Consider the following 17,665-nt stretch of genomic DNA (forward strand, 5'->3'; position numbering starts at 1 on the left):
ATAAGTTTAAGTTGAAGCACTAAAAAATTTTACTGGAAATAAATAAAAGCTAAAACTGAAATAAAAATAAATTAAACCTGTCTGTCTCACAATAAATTTCCCAATATTAATAATAATATTAAATATTATATTAAATAAATATTAAAAATTAAACTAAAATTAACATAAATATTAAAATAAAGGCAAATTCTAAATATTAATAAAACTACAAAAATAACACTATTTTGAAGTCAATACAATATGCACATATACAATCTTTTTTTGACACATATATCAAAATCCTTTAAATTAAGTCCTTTAAATTATTTTTGGAATACCCAGAGAAAATGTTTGATTTTATCTAAATTTTGTTTCCTTTTTTTTATTTATTTAAAAACAGAAACAATTGATGCGTTGATGTGAAATACTTCTGTGAAATGCATCTCTTTTGTGATATTTCTGTTGGTGATATTGTTGAGATCTCTGGGAAACCCAGTGTGTTTTTCTCTGGAGACACATCTGAGAAACTGAACTGCAATATTCATCCGAATGATATCAGATCAACACTGGGATCCTGTCAAATCATTTTGGTTGCAAATGTAATTATGAACATGAGAAGAGCAAGAGATACTGACTGGATGCATGATCAACCCAAGGCTTCCACCAATGCTTCCTCTTGCCTTTCTTCTTCTCTTTACTGGCCTCTCCTGTGATGTACACACACACACACACACACACACACACAGAAACATTAAACCCATTTCAAAGAGCGCACATTTACTCTGAGGTCTGGTATGCGCTTTTCATGTGTTTTAGATTTGATTGCAATGCATTTAACGCCGCTGTTAAGCGCAGGCACTTGTGGAATTCACAAATCTACAGTCACACACTGATGTTGGACTAAAGTGTGTGTTTGGACAAAGATACACTCAAGCGTGTGTGCACGACAAGACACATTTTTATTTGGTCCATGTGAATTAAATGCATTCGAGTTATGAATATATTTGGATTATTCTCAGAAAACTTTCCAATTTGTGTGCCATTGAATTACTAATATTACAATTAACTGGATACTGAATTATACATGTATTATTTGATCAATTTAATTCTGTTTATTGTACACTGAAAAAATAATATATAATGAAAAACATACACTGCCGTTCAAAAGATTTTTAAAATGTTTTTGAAATAAGTCTCTTCTGCTCTTAAAGCTGCATTTATTTGATCAAAAATATAGTTAAAATTCTGAAATATTATTACAATGTAAATCATCTGTTTTCTATGTGAATATGCAGTAAAGTGTAATTTATTCCTGTGATCAAAGCTGAATTTCATTACTCCAGTCGTCAGTGTCACATGATCCTTCACAAATCATTATAATATGATGATTTATTATTGATGTTGGAAACAGTTTCATATTTGTGTGGAAACTGTGATACATAATATTTTCCAGGATTTTCTGATGAATAGAAAGTTCAGAAGAACAGCATTTATTTGAAATAGCATCTTTTGTAACATTATAAATGTGTTTACTGTCACTTTTGATGGATTTAATGCGTCTTTGGTGGGAAAACTTGATTTCTTGACAACTGCTCTTAAAAAGCTGATTATGTAAATATACCTTCATCTTCATCCTCTTCCTCCTTCACTACTGAGTGACTTTCCCCACTTTCCTGAGCCAAAGACAACATCCTCTCTTTCCCTCTCTTAAACTTCTGCTGTCGGCTTTTGATGCGGTCCATCCTGAGAGACACAGACGGAGGAAAAGTTTAGCTAGAGTTGACCTAATTTAGCTTTTCCCTTGAACACAATCAGAGTATAATTGAAGATAAAGAGGCAGAAAGGGCAAGCAAAGAAAAAAGCTTGGCAAGCCTGAGATATCACTGCGTGTCTTAGGTTTTTATGCTTGAATGTTCAAAAAAACACATTATTTTCCTCATATTCTCTATTGTTGCGGCTCCTCTCTTCCCAGTCTGTCAGTAACGCTCTGTTTACTTCCTGTCTCTATGAAGCCCCTCCTTCTGAAAAGCACACTGTGCTCTGATTGGTCGGCTGGAGCAGTGTGTTGTGATTGGTCGAGCGCTTCGAGTGTGTGTGGGAAATGTCCCGCCCCATAACCACCAGTTTAAAGGGGTGGTATAATGCCCTTTTCACAAGATGTAAAATCTCTGATGTCCCCAGAGTGTGTGTGTGAAGTTTTAGCTCAAAATACCCCACAGATATTTTTATATAGCATGTTAAAATTGTCACTTTTTGAGGGTGAGCAAAAACGCACCAGTTTTGTGTGTGTCCCTTTAAATGCAAATGAGCTGCTGCTCCCGGCACAGTGGGCGGAGCTTCAACAGGTTGCACTCACACACACATGCACTGAAAATTTCTACAACTTTTAGCCTTTTATGTTCAAACCGGAGTCAGACAATGATGGAGAGACTCGAGAAGAAGAGACAACATGTAGAAGCAACAGGACATTTCTGAATGGTTAGTTGATGAATTTATGTAGATTATGTGTAGTTATCTTCTAGTCATTGATTAGCATATTCTGTCATGATAATCTATAAATCGTGTTCAGGGGGCGGAGTTTATGTAAATATTAGGGTTGGTGATGTCACTAACCCGGGAGGAATGTGGTGTAGTCTCTACCAGCCGTTTGTTGTAGTCCTTAAAAAGTGATTTCTTTAAAAGCAAATATCTCCCTTTGCTTTGAACTTTGAGCGTCATAACTTTGCAGATGTTGTTTATGATCAAACAGCAACATTACACACTAACTACAGTTAGAAAAGTCAAATCATAATCAACCACCCCTTTAACACACTACTAACTAACTCAACCAGGCCCCGCCCCTTTATTTTGCGTATGAATTATTAAAATGAGGAATATTGTGACGTGTTCGTTCCCGGAAGAAACTCAAGACTACAATGGAGGCGTTTCAGGAGTTCAGAAGAGATATAGAGAAGAACTGGAGCTTGTCCATGATCAAACAGCAACATCACACACTAAAGACAGATGGAAAAAGCCGAATAGCTCCTCTAAGAGCCATTAAGCAATACAGAATCTCATTTATTTGTGTTCATGCATCCGTAAGCACATGATTTGATCGGACTGTGTGTAAAAGAATGCAGCAGTTGGCAGTAAACAATGAGACATTGTGAGTCCCACACTGAGGCGTTCATGAACTCACTGTCTCTTCAGTAGATCCATCGACTTCTTCTCTTCTTCTATTCTGGCTTTGACCGCCTTCACGATGGTCGCCTGAAACAGCTCCGCTCCTCTGACCAGACCAGAAACAGAGAACAAACACACAAACCACAGTCGGAGTGAGTCCAAGATGCTCCTAATAAACATTACATTCTGAAATATTAAGCAGTTTCAAATAAGAGTCAAAAAGTGCTTATTACAGTCAAACCAACATGTATTCAGACACATGTCTCACATCATCACAGTTTATTCACTATAGTTTAGAAAATGGTGATAAAATATGAGCAGAACTCAGTTGATATTTGACTGGTTTTGTCCGTCCTTCTGTTAGACCGTCTCACACATGAATTATGTTGAATATCTGTCAGCTGTTAAATTTAACTACACAATTAGATAATACCAGTTTAGCTCAACCAATCACCAAGCAATGCTTCATTGTGTTCAGTCTGTGTGTAAAAAGAGCATTAGCAGTTAAAGACAAAACACTTCAGCAAAACATGATCAGCTCAAAGTGTCCCAATCATTTCTGGTCCCAAATGTGTATAAATGTCACTGGTAGTCGCTGTATGAAGAATTATTGGGTATAATATGTCACAGTTTACTTTATTTTGCTCTCCTCACTTACATAAATGAACTATAGTGTCCTGATCACACTAGTAAACACATATCAAAAATGATATCTGGTGTCTGAATCATGTTTGGTTTGCCTGTGTGTCTCATATGTTTGTTTTATGAAGCAGTCATGTGATCTTGATATTTCCTAGACGTTAAGAAAAAAAAAACCAGACTATTCTGATTACATCGACACACAGGCACAGATGAAAAGCAAACAGCGGTGTGTGTACCTGTAATCATCTGTTAACAAACAAGTATTCATGACTTCAATCAGCTTCAATTAAATTACAACATCGCTTAAATTAATAGCTTTTTCGCTGACTGTGATTTTGTAAATGTACATTTCTGAAATACATAACTTAGACAGTTACTTCTGATAACAGATCACTGTAAATTGTAATGTGGACTCATGAATTTTCTGAAAAGCGCTGTGAATGGAGCTGTCGTACCTGGAGGCGAGGACCTGAGAGGACCGGATGTCGGCCACGACGTGCAGGAAGTAATAGCTCATGAAGACCCGTCTCTGCAGGAGGAGGAAGGCGAAACAGATGCTGTCCCAGATGATGCCGGCCTCGTCACTCGGCAGCTCACACTGCTTGTGTGCGTTCTGCTCCGCTGCGCGACACAGTGCATCATCAGAGCGCAATCAAGCTGTTATTAAAACTGATGTTAATGAGCAGTCACCATCGCACACCTGCAGGTGCGTGGGAGAATAGACCAGGCCGGTCAGGAAACAAGGAAATCCCGCACACTATCAATACTTGCAAACGAGTATCAGCATTTTAATAGCAACGTTTCGGTCTCATGACCTTCATCAGGCATATGATGACCTTATTGACCTCATCAGGCATATGATGACCTTATTGACCTCATCAGGCATATGAAATGATTAGGCATTAAAAAAATATTATTATAATTATTAATTATTTTTAACAGGCACACTAAAAGTGATATTAAAATGAGCAAATAATTAACTTTTATAAGCTGTTCAGCCATTTTTTCCTCAATCTGAGTGGTTCAAAACTTGGTGACTTTTTTTGTTGATATGCAATCTAATCAAACAAACAAACGAAAATCATGTGGGCATAAAAAAAAAAAAAGCTTAGCCCTTAGAATTTATTACTACAATTAATTACATATTGTAAAAACAGTGAGTTAAAGTGCCACTATTTTAAAAGTTCCTAATTTTGTTTTCTCCTACTGCAGGTTTACATGCATCCAAGGTCAACATTTTATAATAATATCCACTGCAGCATCAGCTCTTTTCTCTCAGTGTCTGAAATTATTCAATAAAGGATTCAGTCTCTCTAAACCCCGCCTCTCTGAGAGCTGCTCTGCTCTGATTGGTCAGACGGCTCAGTCTGTTGTGATTGGTCTACTCTGCACTGATTGGTCAGATGGCTCAGTCTGTTGTGATTGGTCTACTCTGCTCTGATTGGTCAGATGGCCCAGTCTGTTGTGATTGGTCTACTCTGCTCTGATTGGTCAGACGGCTCAGTCTGTTGTGATTGGTCTACTCTGCTCTGATTGGTCAGACGGCTCAGTCTGTTGTGATTGGTCTACTCTGCTCTGATTGGTCAGATAGCTCAGTCTGTTGTGATTGGTCGACCGCTTACAGCACGTGTCAGAAACCAAATGCTCATTATCATATCTGAGTCTCAGCTCTTGACACACAGTGATACGAACAGTAACGATGGCGTGGGTTTCACCGTATCAATCTCATCAAAGTGGATTTGCTTTGTCAGCAGAAAACAGCGTCTTCTCGACACGAACAACACGAACCAAACTCTTCCAATCTCAGATACACTACAGTGTTTGAGGGCGGAGCGAAGAGACGCTGTTCAGCCAATTAAAATCACAGGCTGGCATTATGCAAATTAGTTGAAAAGTGAGGAAGTGAGACTGGAATTACTGACACTCATTTCAGTTCAGAATCACTTCTTTCAGGAGACAATAACTCCATTTATCTGCACTTTAGATCGTTGCAGATCTTTTACATTCAGCTGCATTACACACTACATGACAGGTAATAGGAGCACTTTAAAATGATACATTAACATAATCATTTTAAAATTACATTGTATATCTTTTTTAGTTGTTTCACACATTACAATCACATCCTATAAAGTGAGTCCAAAGGCGGCATTTTAATAATTTGTGTGTTATTTGTCATGCAAGGTTAATTTTAGGTTAGATTTCAGCAGTTACAGTTAGATTTCACAGTTTTCAGCATTAAAACGTGGGATTTGTGGCACCGAAAAGTCATGGGACACAGAAGTGTACAATGAATGTTGAATGTGAGCATTCAATTTCTTGAACCAAAGAGGAAATGAAAGCATAACTTACGTTTTGAATATCCTTTTATAGTGCAAGCCAGACTGAACAACTGGATCAGCCAGCAGTGATTCGCCACCAGCGCTTTTATATATCCACAGGCCGCTACCTGAGAGACAACAGAACAGAAACTACATCGACATCCAGCAAAAATATCATTTCTGTGTATCTCAAATGTTGGACGAACCTCTTTGAAAGAGAACATTGTTGTTTGTCAATGAGAAATAGTTTCCATTTGTCACCCTCAAGTGTGTAATTATTCATCAAATCCGACAAACACTTCTTTTCACTCCACACCCTCTGAATTCAGAGCATTTTTAACAGAGCGGCCCAGACGTTAACATTTATTTCAGCCCACGGATATTTAGACCTAATTTACTACACCTTGACTGAACCAAATTTATGAGATACTTACTGAGAGAATGTTTTTCATGGTGATCACAAACACGTTGTACGCTATGAGGAAGTCCCAGTAATGAAGGATGCTTTTGATTGGCTTCAGTAACAGCTCGCCTCCAAAAATCAGGAAGTAGAAGCATGCGACCAGGTAACCCATACAGAAGATGCTGATGCGTGTGGTGCCCGTGATGAAGATGATGGTCAGGACGAACCAGAACAGGTAGCTGAACATGATCACCTTCAGCATATCCAAATACGACCTGCAAAGATGACACGAAAAAATGAAACGTCCTTTTATAGATCATACTTATATATTTGACCTCATACTTACATACAGTAGTCAACATTTTGAAGAGGAGCAAAAAAGTTCAAAGTTGTCCTAAGACAAGAATGGGTTCATGTATAACTTTGATGAGAGGTTTTGATCCACTTAAAATGTTGACTACTGTATATTCCCCTCACTCACTCGTTTCATTTGCTCCGGGTGAATATTATTGGTGTTACAGGGCTTGTATTTCAGCGTGGGATTGCACATAATTTCACTCATTCCTGCGGATTTAGTGCTCAGACCCAAAGCACACACACATAAAGCCATCTCTCAGAACTAAATTGAGTTATTTTTCGCTGCTTATTGCGCTTAAACAGTCAAATACACACAAAATAATGTCAAAATGGCAGTCTTGGTGAATCTTCACGTAAACACAGTCAGTTATGTTGAATATTACTGAAAGTAAACAGTTGAGAAAGAAAACGCACGTGTAACAGTATAATGGATCTGTGCATCAGGTCTTAAAGTGACAGCAGCCTAATTATGAGATAGTAATAAAAATAGATATATGGCAGTTTTTCTCCATGGTATCGATGTCAAAATTGTGGTCAGTGAAAACGCTGAGTGGCTAGAAACTTTGGAAATCCACTGGTGAGCAAAAAAGTTAATGTCAAGCCCTGATGATGATAATCATAAATGTTTCTTGAGCCTCAAATCATCATATTAGAATAATGGTTGAAGGATCATGTGACACTGAAGACTGGAGTAATGATGCTGAAAATTCAGCTTTGATCACAGGAATAAATTACACTTTACTATATATTCACATAGAATCAGCCATTTTAAATTGGAATAATATTTTACTATTTTTTGGCATAACCAATTTGGTGCGATATGATGATATTTGCAAGGTGAGGCTGTTATTGGCCATTCTATCTCTGACCTAAAGTCCTGTTATGAACATTTTGAAAGTAACAGCAGTTCTGGTTCCCTCAGAATTACCCATGTCACATTAGCTGGTGATTTTGATTTATTATTGGAATATGCAACTATAATAATAATAAGGATAATGATGAAGAAGTGGAAAAACTGACCACACTTGTGATATCCTCTAAATGTGATCAGAGCAGCAGACAGGCATCATTAAGGGTAAGGGTAAAAGAAATATGGTGTGTTTTTTCAGCATTTTAATTCAGTTATATTATTTTAATATAACTTTTTCTTTTTTTTTAAGTCATTCTGCAGCCCTTTTTTGCAAAGCAATCTGATGTTGGCTAAAAGCACATGGAATACAAATCCGTAATGTTATTTTTGATTTAAAATGGAACTTTCAAAGTATTTCAAAAGATCAAAACATCAAATAAAAGGCTAAATATAATATATAATTCTGAATATAGAACTGTATTTGATAGTGAGTGAGATCAGGTCGTAGGTGACGGTCTGACCTGCAGTGGATGAAGTCGGGCACAGGGTTGTGTTGGCTGAAGCTGGCGGCGTCCAGGTCTCGACAGATCTCCACATTATCACCGGCCAGCATCTGCACAGGCGTCACACACTCCTCCTCGAACACACGGCCCTGCAGCGACGCGCACAGCAGCAGCAAGAAGTCGTCTACACACAGAACACCAGTTAAACCACAGCAAGAAGTCGTCTACACACAGAACACCAGTTAAACCACAGCAAGAAGTCGTCTACACACAGAACACCAGTTAAACCACAGCAAGAAGTCGTCTACACACAGAACACCAGTTAAACCACAGCAAGAAGTCGTCTACACACAGAACACCAGTTAAACCACAGCAAGAAGTCGTCTACACACAGAACACCAGTTAAACCACAGCAAGAAGTCGTCTACACACAGAACACCAGTTAAACCACAGCAAGAAGTCGTCTACACACAGAACACCAGTTAAACCACAGCAAGAAGTCGTCTACACACAGAACACCAGTTAAACCACAGCAAGAAGTCATCTACACACAGAACACCAGTTAAACCACAGCAAGAAGTCATCTACACACAGAACACCAGTTAAACCACAGACAGGGACAATCTGGTGAATCGAATTTCTATATTTTCTATTTCTAGTCATTCTGTTGTGTATTTTTGTCATTTCTATAAGTTTTTTTTTTTTTTTTTAGACAGAAGCTACAAGAGTTTACGTTGCATTAAATGCCAGACACAGTTTATTGTGTAACCAAAGTGCCAATTATAACACAAGGAAATAAGAACTTTATGCATTATGTGGAACTTTTAATTATAAACAAGCCACTGGGACTCTTATTTTGAAATGACTTTGCTTTACTATTCCAAACTGTTATTCGAAAAGATAAAATATGCACTCTAGAACATCTACAACATATTACAATACAAATACCATAAAGTAAACCTGGTCAAAATTCATCAACAGTAGATCATAAGTTAATTAATGTATCCGCTCCATTGTTAACGTACGGAGCTGCCTGAGATGTAAAAGCTTTAAAAATATATATTTTTCCCACCGCCATGTCCCTTTAGGGGCTCTGTATGTAAAACACACAACAGCGCCGCATTTTTACTTTGAAACGTTCAGCGCTCATATTTAAATCATCACTTTATTTATTTTTTCAACTTAAAATAAACAAAAATGAGAAATGCTACCTTGGCAACCAGCTGAAATATTTTTATTTTATTTCATTTCAATTAATACATTTTTTATTTCAGATTATGAGATTAACCCTAGGAGGAATTTGATTTCAACACAGATTTGAGCCGTTAATGTCTTTACTCACACAGCAGGAAGAGTGAGTTGGGTTTGGTGTGGAAGTCGGGGAAGTAGAGCCACTTGATGACGTTGGAGTCCATGCTGGACGACGGGCTTCTCCACGGATAATCTGAACCAAAGCAGACACAGAATTTCAAGACCCGAATGATTATTATTTTAAGTATATATTTATTGAACATTTTTAGTGCAAAGCATGGTAAAACATATTCACAGGAAGTACCAATAAAATATAGCTTAACTACGTCACAGCTTATATATATATAAAATAAAATTTGGATTTCATACATTAATTTCTTATTTCAAACAAAATCTTGTCATCCAGCATCTCCTCCCTTCCTCTTTCATCCTTTTCACCAAAAACATGTTTTAGACAGACAATACAGTACAAAAACCATAATTTTTGTTTTTAGGATGCTGGAAAAATATGAATGTTTTTTCTGTTCACCAAATGCTTTTTAATCTTCACCATTGCTTCAATGCAAATGAACAAGTGCACTGTTATTTGTTGTGTAGTGACGTGTGTGTTAAAGTAAGCCATATATGAGCAGATTCTGTGCAATACGCTGTATTTAATATATCATGATGAATCACGAGTGTTTGCACTAAATCTGGGCAGATTTGTCTTACACAAACTTCTCCAGCAAAGTGAGTAAACATAATATGTAACACGCCAAATTGGCCAGTGATTTGACAGCGTAACCCGCCACAGTTGAGTTCTACTCGCATTTAGCGGGTGTTCATTTCAAACCCTGGACACAACAGAGAATAAAGGACTGTCTCAGTTAAAGCACACCTGATCACTCACTCACCTGTGCAGCCGGCGGGAGGGATGCCGATGCACATCAGGTACTGGAAGGAAAGCATGAAGGCCAGGAAACAGCAATACTTGGACCAGACGTGAGCGATGGCTTTCCTCCGACGCTGAAACATCACCGCTATCAGGCCGAACGCGTGCAGCATGGCATAGAAATCCATCCGCTGGCCAATCACATTCACCGCTAGCAGGAAACAGGTCTGGAGCAGCAACATGCAGACAAGCTTTTCAAATTAGGATAATAATGGGTATCAGTCAAGTCAAGTCACCTTCATTTATACAGCGCTTTTAACAATACAGATTGTTTGAAAGCAGCTTCACAGCGATAATAGGAAATTACAGTAACAGAGATTGTTTTGGCTTTACAGCAGCTCTAGAATAAGGTTATTGTCCAGCTAAAGTTAGTTTTGATTGATTCACTTCCGTTGCAAAGATCACTACACACACAAATTAAAATTCAATATCCATCACGTATCCCTGATCCATTATATTGTGGTTTATCTGTCTCAAGAGTGTGTTAGCAATCTGAGCTTCAGCAGATTATCTATTAGAGACCATCCAGGTGGGACGGGATCCTGCATAGTAAATCAGTGTCTGGACTAAACTAAAACTGGCCCCTAAAAGGATGAACATGATTTTGCCAAGTAAGACATGTTGCTGGATCAATCAATCATAAGCCGCGTTTCCATTACCCTTCAAACTGCGCAAATTGAAATTGCGAATTGAAAATACGCCCAATGGAAACACGTCAATTTCGCAAAAACTCCCATATATTGCAAAAAAGTTTTTACGATCGCATGAGGAGGATTTTCAGGCAGTTCAAAAAAGGAATATTTAGCAAAACTGCAATGGATCGCATAACATCGGTTCATGGAAACGTTGTCATTTCGCAATAGTTTTTAGCGACATTTAGAAAATATCGCAAAAGTTTTGCGCAAATCTGTAATGGGAACGCGGCTATAGTCCAAACCCTTAATGTAACCCCCCTAAATGTAAGATTCTACTTCAAATAAATGCTGTTCTTTTGAACTTTCTATTCATCAAAGAATCCTGAAAAATAAAATTCATCAGTTTCCACAAAGATATGAAGCTGTTTTCAACATTGATAATAATCATAAATGTTTCATAAGCATCAGATCATCATATTAGAGTGATTTGTGAAGGATCATGTGACACTGAAGACTGGAGTAATGATGCTGAAAATTCAGCTTTGATCACAGGAATAAATTACACTTTACTGTATATTCACATAGAAAACAGCTGATTTACACTGGAATAATATTTCACTGTTTTTGCTGTATTTCTGATCAAATAAATGCAGCCTTGGTGAGCAGAAGAGACCTCTGTCATGAAAAAACTCACTGATTAGCATAATGATGGAATTACCTCAAGACCAAATTTGTAGAAAAAGTAGTTGATGAAATATTTGGCGCAGTTGACGATGCCGTCGTCCAGATGTTGCCGTGTGATGTTGTGAAAAATGGTTCTTGTGACTGGAGGCGTGAGGTTGCTTTTCATACGGTAGAAATCCTGGTGACGGTAAATTGTCACCTCAAACGCCAAGATGGCCAGCATCAGTAAATTATTCTGTGTGTGGGAAAAAAGGTTAAGGACGTTAAGGACGATTGAAGGTGTATACACGGGTGATCGATTAACTTCTGATGTGTCTTTGAGTGTGTGTACGTACCCTCAGGTTCTCCAGTAATGGAGAGAACTTTCTGAGTCCGATCCAGTTGGCCGGGTCCACCGGGCCGCTGTAGAGAAGAGACTTGGCCATGTCCAACCTCTGCGCCTCGGTGTAGTTATCAGGCTTCAGGAGAGATACCAGACACTGGCTCGTTTACATGCACAACTTTCAATCGGACTGAATTCATTCTGATTGATGAATCTGATCGTAGTGTTTACATGAACGCTGAACATGTGATCGGGTCGATGTGCACGTTTATATGTCACAAGCTTCAAATCTGAATATATATTTTTATATTATCAGTGACATGCGCACACTGCACGAATATACAGAGTTTCTCGCTGTTTGCGCATAATAACCATTCTCCTACATCGGTTCTTTATTTGTTTTAAACAGCAGAATTAATATTTATCCAGTTTTGGTCATAATTTGGAGATAATGAGCATATGAGCCTTTGTGCTGCTGCTTATATTGATCACGCAGTAAAAATGCCCAAAACCAGTCGTCATTACGCTATTTCTATGTCATTACGCTATTTCTATGACATTACGCTATTTCTATGACATTACGCTATTTCAACGTCATTACGCTGTTTCTACATCATTACGCTATTTCTACATCATTACGCTGTTTCTACGTCATAACGCTATTTCTACGTCATTACGCTGTTTCTACGTCATTACGCTGTTTCTACGTCATAACGCTATTTCTACATCATTACGCTGTTTCTACGTCATAACGCTATTTCTACGTCATTACGCTATTTCTACGTCATTACGCTATTTCTACGTCATTACGCTTTTTCAACGTCATTATGCTGTTTCTACATCATTACGCTATTTCTACATCATTACGCTGTTTCTACGTCATAACGCTATTTCTACGTCATTGCGCTATTTCTACGTCATTACGCTGTTTCTACGTCATAACGCTATTTCTACATCATTACGCTGTTTCTACGTCATAACGCTATTTCTACGTCATTACGCTATTTCTACGTCATTACGCTATTTCTACGTCATTACGCTTTTTCAACGTCATTATGCTGTTTCTACATCATAACGCTGTTTCTACGTCATTACGCTATTTCTACATGATTACGCTATTTCTTTGTCATTACGCTTTTTCTACGACATTGCGCTATTTCTACGTCATTACGCTGTTTCTACGTCATAACGCTATTTCTACATCATTACGCTGTTTCTACGTCATAACGCTATTTCTACGTCATTACGCTATTTCTACGTCATTACGCTATTTCTACGTCATTACGCTTTTTCAACGTCATTATGCTGTTTCTACATCATAACGCTGTTTCTACGTCATTACGCTATTTCTACATGATTACGCTATTTCTTTGTCATTACGCTTTTTCTATGACATTACGCTATTTCATTACGCTATTTCTACGTCATTACGCTATTTCTACATGATTACGCTATTTCTATGTCATTACGCTATTAATGTCTATGTCATTACGCTATTTCTACATCATAACGCTATTTCTATGTCATTACGCTATTTCTACGTCATTACGCTTTTTCAACGTCATTACGCTGTTTCTACATCATACCGCTATTTCTACGTCATTACGCTGTTTCTACATCATTACGCTATTTCTATGTAATTACGCTTTTTCTATGACATTACGCTATTTCATTACACTATTTCTACGTCATTACACTATTTCTACGTCATTACGCTATTTCTATGTCATTACGCTATTTCTACGTCATTACACTATTTCTACGTCATTACGCTATTTCTACGTCATTACGCTATTTCTATGTCATTACACTATTTCTACGTCATTACGCTATTTCTACGTCATTGCACTATTTCTACGTCATTGCACTATTTCTACGTCATTACGCTATTTCTACGTCATTACACTATTTCTACGTCATTACGCTATTTCTACGTCATTGCACTATTTCTTTGTCATTACGCTATTTCTACGTCATTGCACATGCACAGTCCTTTCAGTTTCGGTTTTCAATCCGATCAAGTGTTTACATGTTCTGTCGATTGGATTAAAAAAGGAATAAACAACCCTTTCAATCCGATGGAAATTTAATTCGGATCGAGCTCAGTCGGATCGGTTAAGGCGTTTACATGAAGGCTTTTCAGTCCGATTGAGCCGTCAATCCCATTACTAACGGATTATTTGGTTGCATGTAAACGTAGCCAATGAGAATGAGCATTTCCACTTCACGCATGTACTAAGGGGTGCAAGTGTCTCACCATACTGCAGGTCTTTGAGTATGTGGAAGGGTTAATGGAGGTGAGCTGGTACAGCATCTTGCAGACGATGATGACGCAGGTCCACACGGTACACACACTCGATGCCAGCGATCTGAACTGGCTGAACGGCAGAGCGAAGGCCCAGCTCACCAGGAACACGTAGTTAAACAGCGACACCTGAGGATGACACGTTTCTGCTGATGATCAACCCTTTACACACTACAGAATCACCACTGACTAATAAAAACATGTATAAATATATGAATGTACATTTTGTCATTTCTTTTTGAAAAAAATAAATAAAATCATAATAAAAAAACAAGAAAAAATAGCATTTACAGCCATTTATATGATATCAATAGAAATAGTGAGCTGTAAAGACGGTAAGTGAAAAATGCGAGTGTTCAAGTTTAAGTTCAGTAAGTGAAAATATATCTGTGCTAAACTTATTCTTAGCCCCCAACTCACTGGCAAGTGAAATATAACAGGTTATTAGCCAATAATGGCTAATGATAGACATTATTTAGTCATATATGCGAGTGATTTACTCGCAATATAGAGAGTTGATGATGCAAAACTTGGCAGATGTTGACAGTTGCTGCAGGTTTTTGGCTGGTCTGACATGGTCTACTTGACCAAGGTGCTTCCCGTACATGTCTTAAAGGGATAGTTCACCCAAAAATGAAAATTAGCCCATGATTTACTCACCCTGAAGCCATCCTAGGTGTATATGACATTCTTCTTTCAGACAAATACAATCAGAGTTATATTAAAAAATGTCCTGGCTCTTGTCAGACGGCCGTACGCGTCGACTTACGCCAAAAGAGTAACACTTGAACTAGACGCACAACGTAAAAGATGGATATTTTTCTTACATGAATGCATCGCTTCACTTCAGAAGGCCTTTATTAACCCCCTCACAGAGCCGTTTCGAGTACTTTTATCATGGATGGATGCGCTTTGATGGACTTCCAAAAACATATACCCATTCACTCCCATTATAAAGCTTGGAAGAGCCGGGACTTTTTTTATATAACTCTGATTGTGTTTGTATGAAAGAAGAATGTCATATACACCTAGGATGACCTGAGGGTGAGTAAATCATTGGCAAATTGTTATTTTTGGGTGAACTATCCCTTTCAGAGCACTTTTAGCATTGCTTTGCGGTGCTCACCTCCTTGACTGAGACCCAGATGATGTAGGAGGAGACGATCTTGATGATGTGGAGCTCCAGGATCCACCAGATGAAGAGCTGAAGCTTCTGCACGTACTCCAGGAACTTCAGGAACAACACCGTCAGACGCTCCACCACCAGATGCCACTTATTCCTCAGCTCTTCACAAGAGAAACAAACATGCATTGTTTAAGATTATGCATAGTAATAGACAACCAAAAAAAAAAGTAACAAGTCAATACCATATGAGTTTTAAAAGGTTAGTAAATTGATATTAAATATTCAGGATCAGGGCTTGACATTAACACCCGCCAATCACCCAAAAGCGTGTGTATTTCAGCAGTGGCGTGTAACGCAGTCACTCCTACGTCTCTTTGGTGGGTTGAATTTTATATATACAGTAATATATATACATTTTTCAATTGTAGACTTTTAAAAAGGCATCTGAAATAATAAACTAAGTGCAATATAGTGTTGTCAAAAAGATAGATTTTTTGATACATATCGATACTGAAATATCAAAATAGATACACGATACCAGCTGTTCTTTCTCTCCGACAGCGAGTGACACACAACCCCGCCTCTCCTCACTCACTCTATTAATTTGCTCCGGATGAATAATGTTGCTGTTACAGGGCTTGTATTTCAGCATAGGATTGTGCATATTGCGCATAATTTCACTCATTCCTGCAGATTTAGTGCTCACACCCAAAGCACACGCACATAAAGCCATCTCTCAGAACTAAATTGAGTTCTTCATCACAAACAACGCACGTGTAACAGTATAATGGATCTGTGCATCAGGTCTTAAAGTGACAGCAGCCTAATTATGAGATAGTAATAAAAATAGATATATGGCAGTTTTCCTAATGGTATCGATGTCAAGATTGAGGTCAGTGAAAATGTTGAGTGGCTAGAAACTTTGGAAAACCACTGGTGAGCAAAAAAGTTGTATGATTGACTCATCCCAACATTAAGATTCAAAATCGCTACTCTGAACACTGAAAATGCATTCCAGTTCGCATACTTATTTAAATATTAGATGAAAACTTAAAAACAAAAAAAATGGTGCTAAAAAAAAACAAAAAAAACCAAAAGCTGAATAGAAATATATAAAAAAAAGAAATTAAAAAGCACTCAAATTAAAATGAAAATATTAATAAATACTACAATAGTATAAAAAACACTAGTAAAGTAATGCAGGTCTTCACATGTGCAGAAAGCATCACATTCACGAACATGTTAGTGAAGGCGGGGGATGTCTTTCAGCTGTCAGCTGTTTCCAGGACTATCAGGAAAATAACGTCCCTGTACACAGCAACACTCACAGAGCCATCCGTCAACATTACGACACAGGAGCCGAGCTCAGACATCTCAGGGAGCTCCGCAAAACAGCCAATAATGGGTAAAATATTTCATATCTCGAAACGGTCATAAAACACCGACACCCGTGGATGAATCACAGCGACATGCTTTTGACGTGTTTATGAAATACATAAAGCACGAGTGTTTGAGTAACTACACTTTAGAAAGCCAAAGTCTGACCTGTTGTGGAATGTGTAACTCCACACTCAGAAACACAGCTGCTACACACTAAATAATAATAATGCACACAAAAGAAAGCGCGCAAAAGAATAAAAACATAAATTAGCTCTCAAAACTCCTTTTGACTATAGAGAGAAATGTTTGGAAATCAAATGCTTATTTCCCTTTCTGAAAAATGTTGTAAGCAGTATATAGTCTTTCTTCAGTCGAGTTATAAGCAGGAATTTAACACGCCGGTGTGAAAGACAGCACATCGGCTCTTCCTTAGGCCCGACTGTAAAAGTGTTTACACATTAAACAAGTCTAGACATATTTATCCCGCTCTGTTTACTCTGTCCTGCCCCGTCAGGCCAATAAAAGCCTCTTCCAGTTGTATTGCTACAGTGAGAGAAAACAATATAAATTCAGATTTTTATAGTGCGTTTCATTCAAGCCAGGATATAAAGTATTATTTGGTCTTGTAATTTAATTTAATATGTTTAAAGGGCACCATCTGCAGGGATATGCTCTGGTTTCACTGCATTATGTTAAATGAACATGAATATCTATAAAAGGTTTATTTTCTTATTTTAAAGAGCTCTTTTACAAAGTCTTGTTTCTGATCTCTACTAGAACAGGTTTTCCTGCTTGAATGTTGATTATTCTCCTC

The 17,665-nt window shown here is 37.7% G+C and overlaps 1 protein-coding gene across 2 annotated transcripts in view; it reads right to left on the reverse strand.

The window, feature by feature from the left end:
* The window catches only part of piezo2a (piezo-type mechanosensitive ion channel component 2a), a 172,225-nt gene that overhangs the window by 40,957 nt on the left and 113,603 nt on the right, over positions 1-17,665 (reverse strand). For both annotated transcript variants that reach the window (XM_084398790.1, XM_084398789.1), the window contains exons 19-31: positions 15,472-15,632; positions 14,298-14,474; positions 12,054-12,176; positions 11,753-11,953; positions 10,362-10,566; positions 9,560-9,661; positions 8,236-8,401; positions 6,539-6,782; positions 6,136-6,232; positions 4,239-4,404; positions 3,158-3,247; positions 1,601-1,722; positions 615-686 (exon numbers count right to left, since the gene is read on the reverse strand). In XM_084398790.1, coding sequence (XP_084254916.1) covers positions 615-686; positions 1,601-1,722; positions 3,158-3,247; positions 4,239-4,404; positions 6,136-6,232; positions 6,539-6,782; positions 8,236-8,401; positions 9,560-9,661; positions 10,362-10,566; positions 11,753-11,953; positions 12,054-12,176; positions 14,298-14,474; positions 15,472-15,632 — 1,926 coding nt within the window. The remainder of the gene's footprint in view (positions 1-614; positions 687-1,600; positions 1,723-3,157; positions 3,248-4,238; positions 4,405-6,135; positions 6,233-6,538; positions 6,783-8,235; positions 8,402-9,559; positions 9,662-10,361; positions 10,567-11,752; positions 11,954-12,053; positions 12,177-14,297; positions 14,475-15,471; positions 15,633-17,665) is intronic.

Source organism: Rutilus rutilus, assembly GCF_951802725.1.
Source record: "Rutilus rutilus genome assembly, chromosome: 24".
NCBI classification, from domain to species: domain Eukaryota; kingdom Metazoa; phylum Chordata; class Actinopteri; order Cypriniformes; family Leuciscidae; genus Rutilus; species Rutilus rutilus.